This window comes from Poecilia reticulata, chromosome 7 (assembly GCF_904066995.2).
Source record: "Poecilia reticulata chromosome 7, P_reticulata-male-v2, whole genome shotgun sequence".
NCBI lineage: Eukaryota > Metazoa > Chordata > Actinopteri > Cyprinodontiformes > Poeciliidae > Poecilia > Poecilia reticulata.
In genome coordinates this window covers 25,382,791-25,405,586 of record NC_088836.1, presented here as the reverse complement: position 1 = coordinate 25,405,586, position 22,796 = coordinate 25,382,791, and the positions used below count along the sequence as shown (strand labels likewise).

General features: G+C 41.2%; 1 protein-coding gene across 8 annotated transcripts in view; it reads right to left on the bottom strand.

Moving 5' to 3' along the window:
• The window catches only part of camta1a (calmodulin binding transcription activator 1a), a 390,768-nt gene that overhangs the window by 221,232 nt on the left and 146,740 nt on the right, over positions 1 to 22,796 (bottom strand). For all 8 annotated transcript variants that reach the window (XM_081609162.1, XM_008414292.3, XM_081609159.1 and 5 more), the window contains one exon: positions 2,118 to 2,185. In XM_081609162.1, the coding sequence (XP_081465288.1) occupies positions 2,118 to 2,185 (68 nt within the window). The remainder of the gene's footprint in view (positions 1 to 2,117; positions 2,186 to 22,796) is intronic.

Here is a 22,796-nt window from a genome sequence, read left to right as displayed (position 1 = left end):
CTCTGTAAGTGCACTCTTGGACATACTCCCTGGTGACACATCTGAGCTACCACAACACCTGGACCAAGACACGGCCAGCATGAGCCACCTGGGAATTGACCAGCATACCCTCAGTGGTGACAGACTGTAGCCAGGAGCAACTTGTGAAGAGTTTGTCTAAAAAGTCACAGCATCAAACTTCGCCCATTTTCAGCCTGTTTCGTCCCGAGATTCCAAGTGCCAGGATCTCTGACGTTTTCAATGCTCTGACAATATGAGCTGCTTTTCAGCTTTTTGCAATGCAAAGACAGAACCAAAGATGAAATGTTACCCACTGTGAAGCCTTTCAATATCCACGCCCATGGAACGTTTTTCAACATTTTGGCATGTCACAACCACAAACTGCATCCTATTTTAATAAGAATTAAATTGATAGATAAAAAAAAGAATTACAAATAAAACCATCTAGGCAATTTTACTACACAAAGATAATTTGATCTGAAAAATGTTATTGTAGCTCAGATTATATGTAGCTATTGGCCAGTGAAGCGTGAATAATTTTCTATAAGATGCTTAAAGTTTGAGATGTAGTTTTATGGCCTAACCCTCCTTTAAAATGTTGCATTTATAATTGTTTTTTTTTTTTTTTTATGACTATTTGGTGTTCATAATGACCACCACCAGAGGCTGGTTGTGGTCTGGTGCACTTGGTGTGAATGTGTGTGTGAATGGCTGAATGGCTGAATGTAGTGTAAAGCGTTTCGGGTTCCTCGAAACTTGATAAAGTGCTATACAAGTACAAGCCATTTACCAATTATTGAATGCCAAAAACCATAATATCCTTTTCCTTCCTCCTCACAATTATGGCTGACTTTGTTTTGGTCTATCACATCAAATCCAATAAAATACACTGTGGTTTGTGGTTGTAATGCCACACAATGTAAAAAAAAAAAGCTCAAGAAATATGATTACTTTTGCAAAGCACTGTATGCAGGCCCACATCTGAAGATTTACACTGAACTCCAATTAATTGATTCAGAAAGCAGGCAGTTCTCCTTGATTAGAAAAAAAACAAAACAAAGACGGTACACAGCTCTTTCAGTGGGTAATTACACAAGCGAACATTTTCTAATTGCCGGTGTCTTTATGCAGAACTCTTATCAATGGCTCTCAAACGCAGAAGGAGGAAGGACAGGGTGAGCAATGGGTCTTATGCCATTGGGCACATGAACATTTACACGTTGGTGAGAATTGTCTGAAATGCCAAAATAGCAATCCAGGCTCTCTAAGTAAATGCAAGCAAAGATTCTTATTCCAAATGCATGAAGGTGTAAGTTTTCAGAGAACTGTGTGAAACAGGGCGCGTTGGCTATGGCAATGAAATGATTGGTTTGTCTGACAGCTTGACAGCAGTCATGACAGTCCACAACAAGCCAAGGATGTGAACCCTCCCGCCGTCTGATCTTAGTAGATTAGTCAAAGCAACTCAAACAAAGAGCAATCTAGTGCTGTCAAGTGTCAAAGTCATATGCATTATTAATATTCATCCTGAATATGATAAATAAATACATTACACGCTTTCCTGCCACAAACACACTGCCTAACATTAAGTTTTATGGGTTGAAGTTAACTGAAAAGCCAAGGGGGTTATTTTTTTTTCCATCTATGTGAATACATTAACGAGCCGCGTGAAGTGCAATTTCAGAAACCCCTACACATTTCCAAATATCATAGTTACTCTTGGCATTTTATTCCACATGTGGGTGTAACTTGTGACCTCGACTGCTGAGTGCTGAACGTGCCGACAGATCGAAATGTATTAACATACCACTCAAAAGCAGATGTTGTGCTAATGCCTGTTATGTTAATTGGCATGCAAAAAGGCAGTTATTAGTCAGTATTAATATTCTATGATGTATTTGGAAACTGTGAACTTTTCAAAACAGCAATCAGCAGCATGTAAAATTAAACATCCCCACCCTGAACTTGAGGGCTCGTGCAACTGTCTTAAAAAGATATGTAAAATGAATTATGGTAATTTTTGTTCCTTGAATGTAATAGTTTTGAGGCTGTGAATTTAAAAAAAAAGAAAAAAAGAAATGTATGTTTAAAAGAGGGCAGCAGTGTGATTGTCTTACCTTGTTTTAGGGGATGTCGTTAGCCACTCTTCATGCTTTTCAAATGTTATCAAGTAAGCTGCAATCTCCTGTGAAACAGAGAGGAGAGAAAAGGAGTGAGGCTTGAATATGTCATCTTTAATCACTGTTCTCTTGTGTTTGTAATACATTTGTGAGACTGCTTCATTGATATTCAGACAGACTAACCAGCAGAACAAACACGGGAAAAGATGGAAACAGGGGCAGCGTCGGGGAGTTCAGGCAGGTAAGCGCACCCGGATAGAAGTAAAATGAAAGACAGAAGTGGGATGCAGCTGAGGTCAGATCATCTTTTGAGACCATCTTTGTTATGAAAGCTTTGATCAAGTTCTCCTCCGAGGACATCAAGGTGCTCTCAGAGAGATTGACATCTCTGTGTTTAAGAGCGAAGAGCTTTTAACATTTTAGGTCCGATCCTCCCCCAAATCCCTTTGATCTGCCCTTGACACTCCTCTATGGATCAATCCACTCTTTAACCTTTGAATAATAATTACATGCAAGTCTCACAATATTGACATGCGTGCGTACTGCTACTTCAGAAAAGGCTGTAGATCCTTTGGAGTTTTTTGTGTACAAAGAGATGCTATAGACACTGAAATAGTTATATATATATATATATATATATATATATAAAGCCTTAACTGCCACTGGCATAAATAGAGATACTTCAAACACTTTCATGTTTCCCAACCTCATCCTGCCCACTGCATCCGTCTGAGTGCAAGGAGAGAACACGCAAGGCCATACCCAGCTATTTTCCCACCTAAACTAATAGGCAGAAATAAGGGAACTTTAAATAATGGTTGACAACCTAATGGTTACTAGTGACAGCCAGCAATTCAATCTGCACTGGAACGTTTGACTGACTCTTACAGAAAGTAAGATACAACAGCAGACTTGATGCCCTCTTGCACAAAAACATTGTTTTCTAATTTATTAAGAATGTATCTTTTTGCTTGAATGAGCTCCACATCTGAGGCAAAGTTGTCCACACAAACAATAAAGAACATTTACACTTCACTGAGTAATAGGATCCTAAGTGTTTACTAATGAGGCTGCCTGTTGGATTAGTCAAACCTCACAACTAGACGGTAACTCTTTCAAATTCAAGTTAGGGCCTTAATGTGTCAACTTTGCATCTAACCCTATTCTCTGAATACACCAGTGATTGGAATGTGAATTTATGAATGCATGATTGAAAGATTTTTTTTTTTAAATTGATGTATCAGAAATTGCTGGTTTAAGGCCCAAGCAGAACTAAGAAGGTTCAGAAATGCATGAATTTATGGTTGACTGAACCAAAACTCTATTTCCTTTATTGACCATATTAGGCTTTAAATTGTTTGCCATGTCATCACGTTTTCTCCAACTTCAAAACAGAAAAACGCTTCGTTATGCAACCTATGATGAAAAGGACATCATATTTAGAACTGAGTGATAGATAAGTGCTGTGATGATTATATGATTTTTTTACTTTCAAAAACTCAAAAATGAAAATAATTTAGAGCAGAACTGGCCGACAATTTTATGCTTGTCTCAATCTAAGCTGATCCTCATATAAAAAAATATATATTATTGTAAATAAATATTTTTGTGCTTTGATGAACAGAAAAAGTGCTTCATAAATGTTGAACTGTGTTTTGCAGTGTAGAAAATCCAGTTGGTTAAATATTCTAGATTTTGACAAAAGATGATTAAATGAAATCCATATCCCATCAAAAAATCCTTTTTTGGACCAAATAATATTCACCAACTTCAGCGTCATAAGTCACTTTCAGTGTAAGGGAATATTTTCTTACAGGGAGTGTAAGAAAATATTCTTTGTAAGGAGTGTGCCACAAAATTAAATTAATTGTATTTATCTACTGTATATGTATAATGAAGGCAAATGATGAACCTAAATCTTCAAGATACGATAATTGACGTATGTCATAAAACATATGTCCATATTTATTAGCAAATTATTTAAAACAAAATTAAGTATTATTTGGAAAAAAATCAACTTCAGAGAAACACACAAAATCCAAATTGCTTTATGGAATCCCTGAGACTCTCTAAGACCTCCATTTTCCAAAATACTTAGGTATGCACCACTGCAAAAGGTTCTCATTGGCTCATCGATGGTGTGCCACAAGTGTGACCTGGCACAGACTCAGCCGGCTTGCGATAGCCCGTGGGGATGCTGCAGGGTGTTGCGGTGTGAGGGGTTCCCAGGCTGGCAGACGTCCCAGATGAAGAGGGGGTGGTAGCATGACTGGTACTGTTGCCTCCAGGAGCAGGCTGTGAGATAATGCAGCACTGATTAACTTCCTGTTCTCCTGGCCTAACGACCAGAGGCACCCAGGCCATGACAAGAATAAAGAGACTTAAGAGAAAACATAGGAAGGGGATGGGGCTGCCCCTCCGCTTTGCAATTTCTGTAATTTAACAGCAAAAAAAAGCAATAAGACACTGGAAATAAAAAAATTTTAAAAAAGCACGACTACTTTATTGACAGAGAAAGTACAAAAATGCGTGGGGAATGTGAGAATTTGGTAAGGATAAGCGGGTACTGCTAATTAACTAATAGTAACACCACTTTCCTCCTTGTGTTTTTAGCTAAATTACATCGGCGATCAAATTAATTCCTTTTCTTCCCCTGCGCTCATTTTGGGAGGGATAAATGGCAACAAGAAACTCGTTCAGTGACCTCTGTGCCTCTGAGCACCCAGCCTTTTCATCACTCTCGTCTTTAAAATTGAGCCAGAGCTTCTGTCTCAGTGGACGACGATAATATACAGGGCCACATGGCCTCGTATTAAGAAGAATCCAAACAAAACAACTACAAACTACAAAAAAGTACACCTCTACCTCCGGCTTTTTGCTCCCCCTCCTCCCTATCTGAACAGATGCCAGGGATTATTCCAAGCCCCCGACCAGCCATAAAGGTGCAATAATCTTATGGCGAGGAAACAAACAAAAACAGACGTGCAGCCATTAAACAGCTGCAAGGAGACAAAGTTTGCATGGGGCTGCGTTATGAGAGGCTAGCGCGCGTTCAGGTTGAGCAAACACGCTTGAGGGTTAGCGCAGAAGGTGGGGAGGCGTGGGGAAATGCGTAAGCAGCACGCCGAACACTGATGGTGCATCAAAGTCAAAGCAGCTGCCGTCAGTGGGCTCTGAACTCTATCTGCTGACCTCGCTGCCTCTAGTCTGCTCTCCGTCGCTGGGGAAATATTCAGCGAAGGCTCTCTGAGCACACACCTCCTACCTCACTTGGCCCTTAAAGTTAGAATCCACCTCATGTAAGATTGTTTGAACTTCCGTCTCGTTACGCCTCAGTCCTCCCCTCTGACATGATCCTAACTAAAGCTTTATCTCCAGGTGGTGTTCTCCACAACGCAAATTAAGCCAAACTCCCATGCAAAGCAGATCTACATAAAGACGAAATCAACATAAGCTTGCGGCAAAACAGAAGCAGAGACACTAGCTGGTCCAATTGACAAGGTGGTTTGCAAGAAACGGGGGCCTTTCATTTTCCCGGGGAGACGACAACCCGAAACTGTTTGTTGTAAGTGAGCCGTCTCATTTGTTTCTTTTGTCTCGGCAAAAGCTGCGACACTCTGTTAGCAGCGGCGGCCGCATCTGAACATGACGGAGCAGTTTCAGAGCTGATGGAGACAGGGAGGCGCGAGTGTTTGTTCTTCTGTCTGCCATGCCAGAACCACAGGGTCTGATTACTGGTTACCTGTCTGTGCATGACACTTCATTAACATGCTTTCAGGAGCTGTCACTCCTGCGCTCATCAACATGTTCTCTGTTCTCATATGCTACACGCACGCACACACACGACAACTCCACTCGAGGAAGTGTCTCTTTCCCATAAACGCAGAGGTGAAAAGGAAAGCCACCATGAGAAAATTTCCGTTCTGAGATGACTGGCTTTTACTGTCTCGCTTTTCAAATGATATTTTCACTCTGAAGGTACAACATTTCCTCCAGAGAAAATCATCTTTGAAGCGTCTACCTATTTGAAATCAGAAATGACACTGAAATATTCATCCCCATTTTATGTCTCTGCATCAAGTCAGGATGCTAGGAGCGGAGGGCAATAAACTTCCAGGAAAACATGCATGTTTGGGTTCATCCCATATCCTAATATTATTAGGTTTCACGATGACGTCAGCAGAAACTGCTGCTGAGTCTGATCCGATGAATTTTCCAAAGTCTGTGCACTACAGACCTCAAAAAACATCAGTGAGAAAAAATGCGGTTCTGGTTTGATGGATACATTCCGATGTAGATTTACAGTCCCTGGATGACCAGAGTGTTCTCTAGTTCTACCAACTTTGATTTATGTAACAACAAAGAGAGGTGCTGAGAGGAGCAACGCCTCAGCATTTGGATGACAAGCCTGATCCCTAGAAACAACTGTCACTGTGCCATTAGACGGCGAGAGATGAGTCTTTTGGCATTATCTGAGGACAGATCAGACACCTGTCTCTAAACACCATCCATAATGTTTCTGCTTTCCTTCTGCAATTTGGGTCTTTGAGTCGAGCAAAACAACAAAGTGAAAGCAACTCGGAATTTGAAAGAAAGACATTTTCAACCTTGTTTTAAAGGTCACGCACTTACAGCTGTCTGTCAGTAATTTAGAATATCACCAAATAGTAATTCCATTTAAAAACGTAATGATATATATTTCAAGTTTTCTTCTGTTAATTTTGATTATTTGATCTTAAAGGTAATAATAATAATTTGAATATAAATAAAACCCAGCATAATTAACCAAAAACTACTATGACTTGGCCATTGTCCAGCAGGAAGTCGCTGACATCATCCATCTAAGGAGGGTACGTCACAAAAGGTCGTTGCTAAAGAAGCTGGCTGTTCATAAAGTCCTCTAATGGAAAACTAACTGAGAGGAAAACATGGGAGAAGGTAGTGAGGCAAAATCCATTCAAGATTTTGGCAAAGACATCAGAAGGGTCTCACCTGGACTAAGAAGAAAAAGCGATGGGTTTTCCTCAGTGCTTCAAAGCCCTCTTTTAAGTTTTGCATTTGCAAACCGAGGTCCCAGAGTTTGGTTGAAGTACAGTCTGAAGTTTCCAGTCACTGACGACTTGGGGAGTCAAGTCATCTATTCAGTGGCGCAAAAAGTGGGTATGCACGGTATGCAACGCATGCAACGCATAGGGGCGCAGCACCAGAGGGGGCGCCAAAACCCCGTCTGGAGGGGGCGGCGCGCCGATGACGTTTCCCCATACACTTCAGCGCACCTTACGCTCCTTCACCTCGCGCACATAACGAGGTAAATGTAGCGAGTTTTACCCTTCACGTAGCGAGTGAGCGTCGCTCCTTCATCCTGACATCCCTCCACCTGAATAATGTGTAGTTGCGCCACTGCACTGCATCTATTCCACTTTGTTTCATCAAGTCCAAAGTTGACGCAGTAGTCCATCTGGAAATTGTAGGGCACCACTTGCTTCTCTCTGCTGACAGCAGAGTTTCCAGCAGGACTCTGCCCCTGTCCACACTGGCAAAAGTACCAATGCTGGTTTCAATGACCATGGTATCATTCTGCTTGATTGGCCAGTGAACTTTCCTGACCTAAACCCCACAGAGAATCAATGCAGTATTGTCACGAGGAAGACGAGAGACACCAGAACGGACAATGGAGACGAGGTAAAAGCAGCTATTAAAGGAGCCCAGGTTACATAAGGCCTCAGCAGGCTGACCGCCTGCATGCATGCAGGACGCTGCGATTTAGGCTAAAGGAACCACAACCCTTTATTGAACACATGCTGTAAAGTACAGAACACAGTTTAAAGTAGGTTGGCATGTATTAAAAATGTATTAGTCCTTGTTATATTCTAATTTTACAAGAAGAAAAGAAGTTAGAGTATTAAAAAAAACATAATTTAAATATAATACTCTGGGTTTAAAGTATTTACACAACACTGTATGTTATTTTAACTTTTGTATTCCGATTTATTGAGATGCACCCGTTTTCTAACTTTACAATTTAAGGGAACAATTAATAAAAAAAACAAAACAAATAAAAACAAAGCACAATGAATCATTCCTTACAAAGTTGGCTGCAGTCAGTCTTCATCACTCCACCTCAAACCAGAGGAAGAAAATAATTTAACTCTAAAAACATATGTTTTCCCATTACAGTATTGTTCCAGTCATATTGGTCCTCCAGTGACACTAATGAAAACGCACTTAATAAATAGCCATATTAGAAGAACTAAGTTTAGAAACAGTATTGATTGCAGTAAAAGCTTGAGCTAATGAAATGAATATGAGGGAGCAGAGTAATGTGAAGGAATAGATGGAGGGAAAGTCTGAGCGGAGCACAGCGCCTCCAGCCTGCCTTGTGGTGAAGTCTGGGGAATGCATCCTCAAAGCTTTGACCTTGCCCTGCACTTGAAAGCAGGAAGTGGAGGAGAAAGGGAGGGCTTGTGGGAGGGGTGGGCAAAGGAGGGATACGGTGAGAGGAGCCCTCCCTTATGACCTGGGTTTTTACAGTCGAGTGCCAGGTCATCTGATATTTCCTCCAGGGCAGCCCAGGAAACCAACCTTACCAGGGCCAGGCACAAATGGACTTGTGATGTGTTTGGGGAGGGCAGAGGGGTTTGCTGAAGCACCAGGCAATCACGAGATTACAGTCCCACACACACACACGCACACACACAAAAAAACTAATGCAATTAGACACAGATGGAGATGAGCAGAGGAGAAGAGGATGAAGGAGGAGGGTTGGGGAGTTACTGAAAATGGAGAAGATAATCAAAAAGGAGAAAAGAGGAAGAAAGTTTGAAGTTTTTTTTTTCTCCCCCATGACAATAAAAATGGATTTAAAACAGTAGAAGTGTGACGGAACAGTGATTAGAGAAAGTGTGCTTTGGTTCGATTCTGCAAACAAAAGCACCTAGGTTGAATATTATCCCTCATCTTTTTTTTTTGTTTATACTTCATGAATTCTTAATGCACAAGCAATGATGTATCACACACCATATCTTCGCAATCTCATATGGTCATATTCCCCCCCTTTTTTTTTTTTTTTTACGATCGAGAAAGCATCCAGATAGACGGGGGGAAATTCCAGCCACCTGTAACCTGCAGTTCGCCTTAAAGACAGTCTGAATACGTGTTATAGGGGATGCAGAGGATTCACTATGAAGACAAATGGTCAGGGTTGGCGAAAAGAGGCAACTTAATGGAGATGAGGCAGGAGAGAGGGAGAGTCAAAGTGAGAAAGTTTGGAAAGTGAAAGTAAGCTACAATAGAGTTTCCTGTTGACAGATGCACTTGGCATCTGGTGGAGAGGAATGAGGCTATTCTACGAGTCCCTGTGCTGGGTTAAAAATATGCCCTCTACACCATGCTGCTCATAAGGATCTGCATGGGGCCTCCCTCCTGACAGGGAGGAGTGGAAGTCACACTGTGTCCACTCTGTTACTCCACTGTGAAGAGAGAGAGTTGTTGTGCACCTTCTTCCATATAACCGGTAGCCATCCTGCATTGTGACAGCTGATGAGTTGGGGGGGGGGATAATGATTGGATAAATCTATAAGAGGATTGATGTCAAGATAAAAATTATATTTAAATTCATTGGACAACACCGTTGACATTTATCTGGACCTTAAGTATGGATGTGTGAAAAGGTTTTGACATAATTTCTCAGTAAATTATGTGATAGTATAAGAACGTTTTAGTGGGGAAAAAATAGTCAAAGAATATGTATTTTTTAACAAAATCACCATTTTTACAATTATTTGTACTCGTTTCAAATAGTTTGTGCAACATAAAAAGACAGCATTTAGTTTTCTAAAATAATAACATAATATTGGAGCATTGAGACAGAAAGAGCTTTGACCTTTCTTTGCACAATTTTCCTAGACCATGGTTTAAGTTACCGTATTTGTCGCACTATAAGGAGCACCGCATAATAAAAAAACGCATAGAATAGACGCTACAGTAGAGGCTGGAGTTACGTTATGCATCCACTAGATGGAGTTGCACTAAAGTGAATGTCAACAAAACAGTCCGACTCCGGTCGGCGGGGAGACCCTTCCACGACTGGGCCGGGGCGTGGCTGGACGATGGTCACCCTTCTCCGTTCGCGCACAGCATGTTCATGGAGAACGTGGTGCTAAATGACCTGCAGACGACCTGATTATCAGGTCGGTGGGTAGATAGGTCAGTCAAACTTTATTAATAGATTACAAACCAGCGTTCTCACAACTATCCCAGCATGCACCGCAAGCTTCTTCTATAGGCGAAAATGAAGTCGGCGGCTGCTTACCGTAGTTGCTGGACCTGTTGTGGTTCAATATTGGTCCATATATAAGGCGCACTGTTGGCTTTTGAGGAAATTGAAGGTTTTTAGGTGCGCCTTATAGTGAGGAAAATACGGTGTGGTATTATTGTGATAACGATAAAAGTGACAATAAAAACTATAACTTCTCTTCACATAAAGAAACTTGATTTGTATCAATAAATTGCTCACAGAAACTGCATTTAGTCATACTTTCAAATATATTGCTATGTAATGATACTGTCATTGAACAAACAGTGGAGGCAATGGTAAAACTGACATTTCAGACAGGTTTGATATTTTTTTAAACATCACTAAATCGGAATTTATCATGACAATTATAAATTAAAGACTTTTCATAATAATTAATAAACAATATGACAAATGCCTGCCCCTATATCATCCTAATAGGACTCAGGTTTTAGGAGTAAGGTCTCCATGGATGAAGGTTTATTTTCTGCCTGGGGAATAATCTGTGTCGACTGGCCATATGTTTTGAATTAATATCCTGCTGATACCCAGTGATGACTCTTTTTCAGTTTTCTGGCAGAGCACACCAGATTTTTTTAAACACCTCGTGGTATTTTCTAACATGCTCATAGTATGATTCATAACAGCTGACGTCCCACAGTAACACAGTTCCTTTGCTGTACTGAACAGTGGACGTGGGCTGCTCTTATTGATAAAACCTTCGATATAAGTCTGGTTAAACACTCAGAGGGTTGCGAGTTCAAACCCCTGTTCATCTCTAATGCGACATTTGTCACACCGTACATCCCTGTGGTTTTCACTTTTTTTTAAGGCAAGGTTAGAGGTCAAGATGTCTGACAATCCACAGACAGTATTAATTTATTAATTTATAACACTGAATTGGAATAAATTTATTGACTACAAAGGCTGGACTAAAAGAAAAAGAGATTTAGTGTATGATTATGCCACTGCAATAAAAGATGAATTACTTGTAAGACGTTTTACATATCTTCTAATGGTGTGCCCATAAACATGGCCAGCGCTGCAGTTCTCCAGTATACATCCACGTCTTTATCATGAAGTCTTGGCCATATGGTGGAAGCAGTCTGAAGCATCATGCCTCTGTTTATCCGACTCGCTGTGTGCCCTTTGATCTCCTGCAGTCCTGCTTTCTCTAGCATTACAAAACATGGAAGGAGCAACACAAACCATCCTCTGGCCTACATTATACATAGTTTTGGGATCAATCTGGCATCGATTCTGGATAGTGATGCCTTCCAGTAGCTGGTCAATGCTTATCTTCACCTTTCTGCTTGGCATGCTGGTCATAAGACTGGTCTGATAAAAAAAATTTTAAAAAAATACACAAAAAAACGAGGCATTCTCATGGGTGGAGGACTCATCTCACTTTTCAACACCTCCCTGCTCCCACAATCAATGTTACCTACAGCAGCTGCTCTGCCAGTGCTCTGCTGTGTTTACTGTACTGCTTCTTTATGCTATATATGCTAGAACAAGTATTTGCAGCAGTGACAACAATAGCAGGGGAGCGGTTTAATTTGGGATGGTTGTTGTTGGAAATAAATGTGTTTTGTTCGCGGGAGATAGATCAACATCAGCCTGTTATATTGACTGTAGGCATTTTCCGTCATTTGTGAGAGAAGTCAAAAAGAAAGAACATCGTTGAGAAAAATAGCAATTCATTTGAATCGCAAGACGACCCAGTCAACCGTAGCTGGAGTTCTGCATTAGGCCACAAATTTCAATCATGGTTTTATCTGACCAGAGCACTTTCTTTCACATGTTTGAGATTTATCATGGCTTTCTGTCTTCTTCTTGCTAATGTGAGGCTGCTGGGACTGAGTGGGGGGAGTCTTAAAATGGGGAAATTGTGGGTTTGATCCCAGATTTTCCTACCATCATACGGGAATGTGTTGGTCACTTAACCTAAAGTCCCAACCAATTTGTATGCTGGTGTACAAGAGCGTTGTGAGTGTGGCCGGGTGAATTAAAGTGTACAAAAATGACTAGAAGAGCTCTATATAAGTTCAGTTAATTTATAATGTATTCATTTTATAAATACTGAGAATAAATACTGAGATTCTCCCACCTGAGCTGTGGACCTCTGCAGCTCCTACAGATGCTCCTTACAGCTCCTTACTATGGACTTGTTCACTGTTTTTTTTTTTTTTTTTTTTTTGGAATAATGCTCTTAAAAAATGTTTTTTAAATATTCCCCAACCTTTTAGTTGAGGTGCAGGGACATGTACCAGAATGAGATGATTCAAGATTCACTAACTGCTTTTATACATAAAAAAATATTCTAGAGTGAGCATCAATATGATTAAGTGTCTTAGAGACGCAAACAAATAAAAAATAACGAATCAATGCATTTTAGTGCTCCTGATACTTGGATTTAATGTACGTTTCTTTTATTTCACTGAATGAGAACGTTGCCACGTCATGCTGTTGGGAAAGATTAGAGAATAAGACACAGATCAGCCAAAAGAGCCGACTTTAATGCCATGGCTTCTGTCTATGATTTTTTTTTTTTTAAACTTTGAGTACAACATAAACTTTGAAAACTCATAAGTGTGAATAAGAATAAATCAGCAGCCACGTACACTGAGTGAGGAGTCATCATAAAGTTGACTAAGATGAAATACATCCATCTTCTTGTCAGCCATGATTAAGGCGTGTTGTAACTCAGTGTTTGTTACTATGCACAGGACCCATATGGGACCAACCCATTGTATCCGAGAGCCGTATGTACAGTGATGATTGCACTATCATTTTTTTTCTCTCTTCTTTCTCTCCCTCTATTTTCGAAGGTCTCTAACCTCTAACACGTCTCTGAGACATGCTGTAGTATCGACAGGAATATAAAGTACGGCGTTCCTCAAAAAGGAGAAAAATTCCATAAAGGGCTTTACTATATTGCGTAGCACACGGTGTCCAGCCTTGCTCCTGATGGCCCAGGGCTGCCTGACCTCTTGTGCCTGCGCTGCACGTCCTTTTCATCAGCTATGCAGTTGGATGGGTGTTTCGCTCTGTTGACAGCCAAACCAAGGAGAACAGAGGGTGGCCAAGTCTGTGTGATCATGAACTCACCACAACCCCGCTACCAAGGCTCCGGGCTGTTTCGCCGCCTCCGTTTCCCAACTTTTCTTCCATCTAAACTGTTCGCCAGAGGACAGAAGCGCCGCGGGAGGAGTCAAAATTACAACATGTGTCTCCTCGATTTCCAATTCTTTCCTATATGTCTTTTTATCTGACGTGTGCTTTTATTTTGGTAGACAGCAGATATTGGAAGTGCCATGTCTGATTGAACAGCCAACAGCTAGATGGTCTGTTTGATTCCTATTACAATTTCAGTGTTTGAAGGAGCGCGGCTATAAACGGTACATTTCTGCCTTTCTTATTCTCCCTTTGAAAACAGTCTCGCAGCTAAAATCCAAAGAGAAGCATTAAATGTCACCAAAATATGATTAATGTATTATTCTTTTCAGAGAAAGAGACATTGTGGGAATCTAAACTCAAATATAGCCAAAATGTTCCCAAAAGTCATGGAGAGGCACATTTATGCATGAATCAAGTGATAGTGGGATTCAGAAGGTCAACACATCGCTTATCAATCACCTGATGTCAGCTTTCATTTTAATGCTCATTCTAGACTGATGCAAAGGAAGAAGAGTGGAGCTCAGATTTTCCTACATTCAACACACAGGATTCAGCCTTGTGTGGTTCTGAAAGCCTATTTATTTCAGGCTCTAAAATCAATTAATGCTGGCATTATCCTTTGAATTGCACTATTCACTGCAGCCAAATGAGCAGGGCACCCTTGCATGAAAGCAATTTTGACTTTTAATCCTAGAACCCTCCCCAACTGGAACTACCTACAGGTCAATCTCCAGAACCGCAGATATCTGCGGCGCTGGAGTCGTGCACATGTGCAAGCTTCTTGGCTTCTGTGACAAGAATGCGTTTATGAGTTTGAAGCGCGCCGCGTGGCGTTCGGGTGATGTGCAGACAAAAATCCTCAATTCTCACCGGTCTCTCGCTGGCATCACATAAAGAAATCACAGATAAATGCAAAAATGATGAAGTAGGTCTTGGAAAAATGGAGATAGGTAGGGAGAATAGAGGGCTGGGGAAGACAAAAGAGGTAGATAAGAGAAAATCCAAGAAATAAAATCCCACTGAGGTATTTTATGCATAAAAGTGCTAAATAAGATTTGCCTAATCAGCATTAATATCTTTGCTATAGGAGACGATACACTGATTTGCAAAAGTATTCATACCTGTTGAACTGCTTGTCAATTTGTTACATTAAAACCACAAACTTCAATGTATTTTAATCAGCAGGTTATTTGAGAAAACAAGAGAAAATAATACATGTTTTGTTTGATCATTTTAGCTGAACAAATAAATATATGGAAAGTGTTGCATAATTGCTTTTTTCTGATGCATGAACCCTCCACCTCTGTCCTCAAACTTCATTCGCCTCCTTTTTCCTCTAATACCCTTAAATAAAACACAGAGTCACAAGTTACCTTTAGATGTCTCCTGCTAACACACAGGCCAAGGATAGAGTTGTGGAGCAGCTTAAAGCAAGGCAAAGCCAAAACATTCGATCCAACTTTGAGCATCTCACAGAAAATCAATCAATCTATCATTCAAAAATAAAGAGAATATGATGAAACTGCTGCAAGCTTTGTAAAATCTGGACGTCTACCCAGCAGGTCAAGCAAGATAAGCAGTAGACAGAGAAACCGCTAAGAGGACTTTGGTAACTCTAAACTCTAAAGTAGATGTATTTTGACAGGACGACTATGAGTCATATGTTTGACAAATTGGGCCTTGCCGAGACTCGTTTGTCACAAGTCTTGAGGGGTAAAACAGAAAACCTGGGGAAAAAGTTACTCTGATCTTTTTTATGTAAGAACCAGAAAGTTTATCACAACATCTATAAGTAGTTATGGCAGTAATAATAAAAGTAGTAGTAAGTTATTTTCTGGCAACAGATTGTGTGGCTGTGACGGCATCCCAATGCGGTCACAGCCACACAATCAAAAATAAATTTCTTATAAACATAAACAAAAAAAAAAATACAATAAAACAAATCAACACAGAACAGCTTACTGGATAATCTACATCAGGACACCAGTAAAATTAAGTAGGTATATTTTATTGCTAAATGCCAAACAATAACTGCATTCAACCATATTTTTTTTATTTTATTGATATTTATTGCGGACTTCAGCAACAATGGAAAATATAAATATCCTTTATTGTCCCACAGTGGGGAAGTTGTGGAGTATAAATACAGTAAAAGTTACAATACTGAGAGTATTTCAAGTTTTGGAGTTTCTAAACATCATCATGTTAAATTTATCATCATCAAAATAAATCAAGGCTGTTATGACGATAAAAACATAAAAAAAACTGTTATTATAATTGCCCATGCCTACGATGCCCAGTGGAAAACCAAGGCTACATTGTACTGAGCAAACCACTCAAACCGTAAGGCGGTGGCGGAACATGCTGATGCTTCCCTTCAACAGGGACAGAGAAACTGATCAGATGTTTTAGGAAGATGAATGAAGCCAAATCCAGGGAAAAAAAAAATCAGAAACTGAGACTTTTAGCTTTTACCTGTTAGACAATTGCAGCAAAATGAGGTTCTACAAAATACTGCATCAGGAAGGTTAAATACAAGAGTGCAACACACTCTTCAAATTTGCAGGAAAAGATCAAATGAAACCTCATTTAATTTTTCTTTCACTTCCCAACAATGTACTACTTTGTGTTGATCTGTGGCACAAACACCTAAATACACATTGCCGTTTGAGCTAGTATGTTACATAAATGAATTTCCACCGGGCACAGTATAATTATAACTCTGTCCTGTCCATCCACAAAGAGTGACACGCTGAGCTCTTGCAGGAAGGGGAAAAAAGACATGAATACAGGAGAAGTCTGAATTTTTCACCAGAGAGATGACCACATCCCTGCTCGGGCCAATTAGCCAGCAGAAACTCTTTCATTTCCCGAACAACTTGTCAGCATGAAAGGATCACCCTTTGTCTGTCAGACTCGTGCTTTTATCCTCTTCTGCTATGTCCTGCACACAGTTAGTCCAGCAGGAAAACACGCGCACAGGCGTGTAACCCTTTAATTCAGCCAATGAACAACTTACATCCCTGCGGCTCCCTGCTCTGTTCCTGTCATCTCTCGGTTTGCCTGGCAGCGCACGCGCCTCAGCAGAGCAAACAATATTCACGTATGACCAGTAACCGCGAGCGCCGACGCTCATGCGATAGAATACCAGTCAAATCCTCGCATGAACAGCTTTCATTTCATCTCCCCTCAGCTGCTGCCATCGCTCCGACTTATGTGATTGTTAGTTCAGAGAGAGGACTTTTCTTTAATTGAAGTGAGCGTGAGCGCATGAGCGTGTTGCGTGTGTGTAGCGATCTGTCCAAAGCATCGCCTGGCCATGGCTGTATTGTTTGCCCTATCAGACAAGCTGTCAAGTACTCTTCCTCCCTCCCTCCCTCTCGACTCTCTGCCGCTTTGTGTTGACGTTACAATAACGGAAATATGGGACTGTGAAGGTCACGGATGCCTGAAGCCGAACCGATCGGCAAAAGCCAGCGTTCACATTTCCTCACGCCAGACACATACATTACGCTAACAATCCACCGAAGATGCAGTCAATGGGCACTCAACACGAGCAATAATCACATTCAATGACATTTTTACTAAACTGACATTAGAAAAAGCTGAAGTGGATCTCTAGAGCGCAGCTCCATAGATTTCTCCTTTGCTCTTCCCCCCCCCACAAAGCAAACTTCCCCTAACTTTTCTGCTTCTATCTGCATACTGCCATCTGCCTCTTACACACTTTCAGTCTCTCTCACATCTCTCCCCTCTGAAAGTTCGGCCCGTTGAGAGGGGCTGCTCTTTGTGAAGGCTGCACTCGCAGACGGTCAGAGATCGATCAACCAGACACTCTGATGTCCTGCTCCCTTTGTGAGCCCAATCTGGCTCTCAGCACCTCTCCTCTGTTTATCTCCCACAAGTCTCTCGCTGGCTGCATGCTCTTAATTAAACATGCCGCATGGCTATTAATTGTCAACCAGATTCAATTTGTTCCCCGGGCACGCCATGAATGGGCCTCTCCTCCCAGAACAAAGGTGTCCGAACAACCGTGTCAGAGTTGGACAAAAGGCCCACGGCATCACTTCTATCTCAAACAAGCGGAGCTGCTACCAAGCAGCAGGCAGCCATTGAACGAGGTGTTATCCACGCAGGTTTCCAAGAAAAGGTGCTCAGTGACATTTAGACAAAAATGGAGGAATTTTATCACAGTTTAGCTGATATACCTTTTCAAATGTGCTTAATTCTCTTATATATATATATATATATATATATATATATATATATATATATATATATATATATATATATATATATATATATATATATATATTTGTTAACCTCTGAAGGGTTTACAAACCCTTCAGAAATATCTTAGAAGTTTGCATGGGCTGGTTACCAGTGTAAAGGCACAAAAAATTAGTCATTTTCTATTGTACACAGGTTGAATTGCTTGTTAACACAAATGGCGAGTCAGCCGATCACATGACAACAACTCAATGCATTTAGACAACTGGGTTTGGTGCAAACGTTTTGCTGAAGCACAAACGCAGCTTCAGACTAGGAAAGAAAGTTTTTTTTTAAGTGATCATTGAACATGCCGTGATTGTTGGTGTCAGACTTGCTGGTCTGAGTTTTCCAAGAACTGCTGATCCTCTGGGATTTTCACATACAACCGTTTATCGGGTTTGCAGAGAACGGTCCCAAAAAGAGAATATATCCAGTGTCTGGCCGTTGAGTGGACAAACCTGCCTTGTAGGTGTCAGAGGTGAGGAGAGAGTGGGCAGACTGAATTCAAAATGACAGAAAAGTAACCAGTCATTACAGCCAAGAAATATGGAACCGTTCTTGAAAGCACAACCTTGAAGCAGATGGTCTGCAAAAGCACAGACCCGAACCAGATACCACTCCTGTTAAGTATGGAACATAAAACTCAAACTGCAGGGATTCAGGCTGTAGGTGGTGATGTACTTGTATAAGGGTATTTTCGTGGCACACATTGAACCTTTTAGTAAGTTAACTTTTTCTTATAAAAGGTGCTTTATAAAAAGCATTGATCACAAAGTGCTATATAAAAGAAAACTAAAATGGCTAAACTTTCCTTTATTGCACACTGTGATGTTCTCATTTTTATGTACTCATCATGTATAGCAATTTGAACGATCTCGCTGCTGTACAAATAAACTCGCTTTGCCTTTAGCACCAACTCAGCCTACCTTACTGTTGCTGCTGGTCATGTCCATCCCTTAATGACCACACCGTACCCCTCTTCAGGTGGTTATTTCCAGCAGCATTTTATTAAAGGTCAAATCATTTCAAGCTGTCTTCAATAACATGGTAATGAATTCACAGTACTCCAAAGGGGTCCACAGTCAGTAGATCTCAATACAATAGAGCTCCTGCGTACTAGAACGAGACATCTGTGTCATGGACATGCAGGGAACAAAACTTTGTGATGTGATGTTAAAGTGGAGCAAAATCTCAGAGGAATGGTTGCTACACTTTGAGGAATCCATAAAACCTGAGGCAGCTATGAAGGATAGAGGGGAACAACGCATTTTTGCGAAGATGTATATCCTGATTTTAAAAAGTATTTCAGAACTAGAGATTCCACGTTTAATGTCCTTAAAATTAGTTTCCAGAAAAAATGCTGAAGTGACCAGAATATCTGATGTGCTGATTAAATCACAAACTATATATACGCTTTCTATCACTTTGCTGTGTTGCTGCACACTGCTGGCCAGCTTTGTTAAAAAGCAGATGACCATACTTTTAGTTGTTTTTTTTTGCACAAAGACAACTTTGGTTGTTTCAGAATTAGAATAGAGGGTTATTGTGTAGAAACCAGAAGGGGACCAGTAAGACTGTTTAAAAAAAATGTCTGCAGGCACCAGGAGCATTTCTACCATGAAGCTAAACGCAGCCAACAATTATTAGCCTCCCATTATTGTGTTCCTCTTAATAGGACAATGGCAAAAGGGCACAATTTCTGGCTCATCGAGCATTTGAAACTACTCCCAAATTGAACAAGTTTTATTCTGGTAAACTTCATTAGATTGATTTTTTTTTTTTTTTTGACAGAATAAATGTTTTAAAATCAAAGTAGCCATTACGTGGGATGCCAATATTATTATTATTGCTATGTTATGTTGTTTTTAGCAGCAGTATGGCTAATTGCCGCTGCTCAGTTCGAACGGAAACAAATAAATCCTTTCATACTCTTTAGTTTATAAATTTATGTGCCAATACTGTGATAGTTTTACTCAAGGTTATCATAGCAAGAGAATCTCATACCAGCCCAAATCTATTTGGAATCAAACAAATAAATAACCCTGCAGTTGCTGAGAGGAGCAAGCAGCAGCCAAGGAACAATATAATTTATAGCCATGCACCAACGTTACTGGAGGCTGCTCCAGCATTGAGCCAGAGCCCACGGAGCCAAAATATCCATCCCCTTTGCAATTCCATCAGCTGCCCCACCTCTCAGTCACCCCAGCCATCACCCCAATCAGTGCTCCCTTTCCAAAGTCCAAAAGCTACAGGGCCCAGGCTGGTGCCAAAAAGGTCTGGCTTGGGTTACCGTGTCACATAAAGGCAGAAACCAACCCGTTCTGAGCAAAACCCAAATCAAAAGCTCATATAAACTCACACTGAGACCTACATTCCATTGTGTGGCAGGCCTTGTTCAAACACCATGTTGTAGAATTTTTAATGAGAGTTTGACGAAGGTGCTGTAGCATACTGAGAGAGGAGATGTCTTCCCTAGTGGGCTTCTGTGCTTGCCTCTTCAGCAATCCCAATATTTTTGCTGCTGGTGAAATTCACACAGCATTTGAGGAATTACTTATTTAAAAGATAAGGTTTCCTCTGTTGTCAGCAAAAAAAAAAAAAGACAGAAAAAAGAAGCACTTCTTGTCCATAAGAGGCAAAAACCAATGCGGTGTGAAATCAAAGGTCACCCAGAGACAAATAGCACTAACAGGCAGGAGCAGGGGTGACAAACGCTCCCTCCATGTGCTCCCCAAATTAATTAAGACCGGAGATTTAACGTAGCATCTCTCTCACAAAGGAGAACAAGCAGCCGTGTTATTGTTAAAGCAGGACTTCTAAAAGAACAACACTCCTCTTTTCACTGTGGTAATCACAGCATGTTTACCCATGTCTCCTAAATGACTGCTTCATTGAATGTTTTATGTGGCAGCTTTGAGAAGTCATTGATCTCTGTCTAGGCTCTGAGACACCTCCGTCGAGTCTGCTTCAGCTGCATAAGTCCACCTGCTTTCAGCCCAGAATCCTTGGGGCAATGCATTGAATGTCTTACCCCAGGCAGCCTGCTAATCCGCTGCATTCGCAGGTGTCTCTGTCTGGCCGCAAACACAAGATAAGCACAAGCCTGAAGGAGACAGCGACGGCCAATAGACACGAAGCGCACAGGCGATTGTGCCTTCGCACCAATTCACAGCCAGTCGCCCAGCAGAGGAGACGGACTGAAAACAGCAGGTCTGAGACCGGGTCCGAATAATGACACCTCATCTGGGAGCCCACAGCGAGAAACATCTGCATCCCCTTATCTCCACAATGGTTTCACAATCAAAGCGACAAGCCGATCATTTACTGGATTACTCCGCAGTAAGCTGCTGTCTAATGTTCACTCACAGATTAGTGTGGTGGAAATGTTTACACCAAGCGAACCGGGGCAAAAAAAGAAAGTTGTCTCATCTTAGATAAGAACGAGGGACCGGCATGGTGGCCCGAGGCATGGCTTCAACTGCACTTACCTAGCATTGATTCCAGCTACAATTTTCAGTGAGCCAGTCGTGCTTGAGAAATTTTAACAAGCTAAGGTTTAATTAGTCCAAGAGAGTAATTTTGAGACATAATGCCGAACGGTATCACTACAATTAAAGCATTGAGCCAGTATTAAGGTGGAAGCACAATACTCTTTAAATACAGTCAGGGGTCTAAGTAAGGAAGATGAATTTTATTTCAATAAATGTTGAATGGTCACAGTTTGGACCAATTAATTTTACACGATGTAGTTGACTCCAGACAGAAAGCCTGAGAGAAATAAAAGTTTGGCTAATTAGATTTCCTATCAAGGGCAGTCACACCAACACTACATAATATCCAACAAATGTATTGCTTTAACAAACGCTTCATTTATACTGCATTAACAATGAGGGCTCCATGTCCTTGATGTTGGTGAAATATGGAGAGGGGAGCTCAGATCGTACCAATCACGTGTAAGGGCATGCTCAGCTGTACCTTTTGGCCTTTTAATGGTCATTTATTGTTCATCAAGTGTGCGTGTGGGTGAGAGCTCGCAGGTCCCTACGTGTGTTTTATGAGTTGTCTCCTCCAGTTGGGGGCAGCACTGCCCTGGCCTCAGTGGCTCCATGCACTCATCCATCCCACGTCTTGTCTAATTAAACATCGTTAACATTCATCCCAAGGTCTTATGCAGATGAGCACAGAGGGAATGTGGTGCACTGCGCATTAAGAAAACAACTCGGGGGGTGGCAGGGAGGTGAGCGCTGGGATGAGATGGGGTTGTAACCGAATTGAGACGTGCCTGGATATCTCCGATTTGACCTCATTCATCAATTAATTACCACCATTAGTAGGAGGTGATGTGGAACCAAAGCTGAAATCACTGCACCGTGGTATCTCCACCACCAATTTGTTGTCCGCATGCGCGCGTGCGTGTGTGTGTGTATGTGTGTGCTCTTGAAAGACAGGATCCCATTAAGAAGTGATCCAGGTACGTTTGAGTGTGTCTGTGTGTATGTGTACCTACTCTATGACCAGAAAGGCAGACGTGTAGACAAAGTGACAGGCATCAGGCCAAACTCTGCCATCGCTGTCTCCTCAACAGAGCTGTGATCGCAGCTCAGTCCTGTCATGTGCCTGTCACTCCATCATTCACAGTCATACAAACACCATACAATCACACCTCACCACTCTGCAGCCGTGCAAACACCTACCATGGCCCCGTCTTGAAAGGCCCCCTTTGTTCTTTATAGAACAGTCGCTTGCGGTGCATTTGGGATGGGAACTTGAAAAACAAGCGGTGACTGTGCCCTTCCTTACATGTTGACTTCCCTAGTTTATCCCAGGAGTCATAAACCCAGGTGTCTGATGTTCGCACAAAAAGGAAAATAATTGTAAGAGTAGTGCATCAGACAAGCAACTGAAATTAATAAAAGTTGCATCAGCAAAAC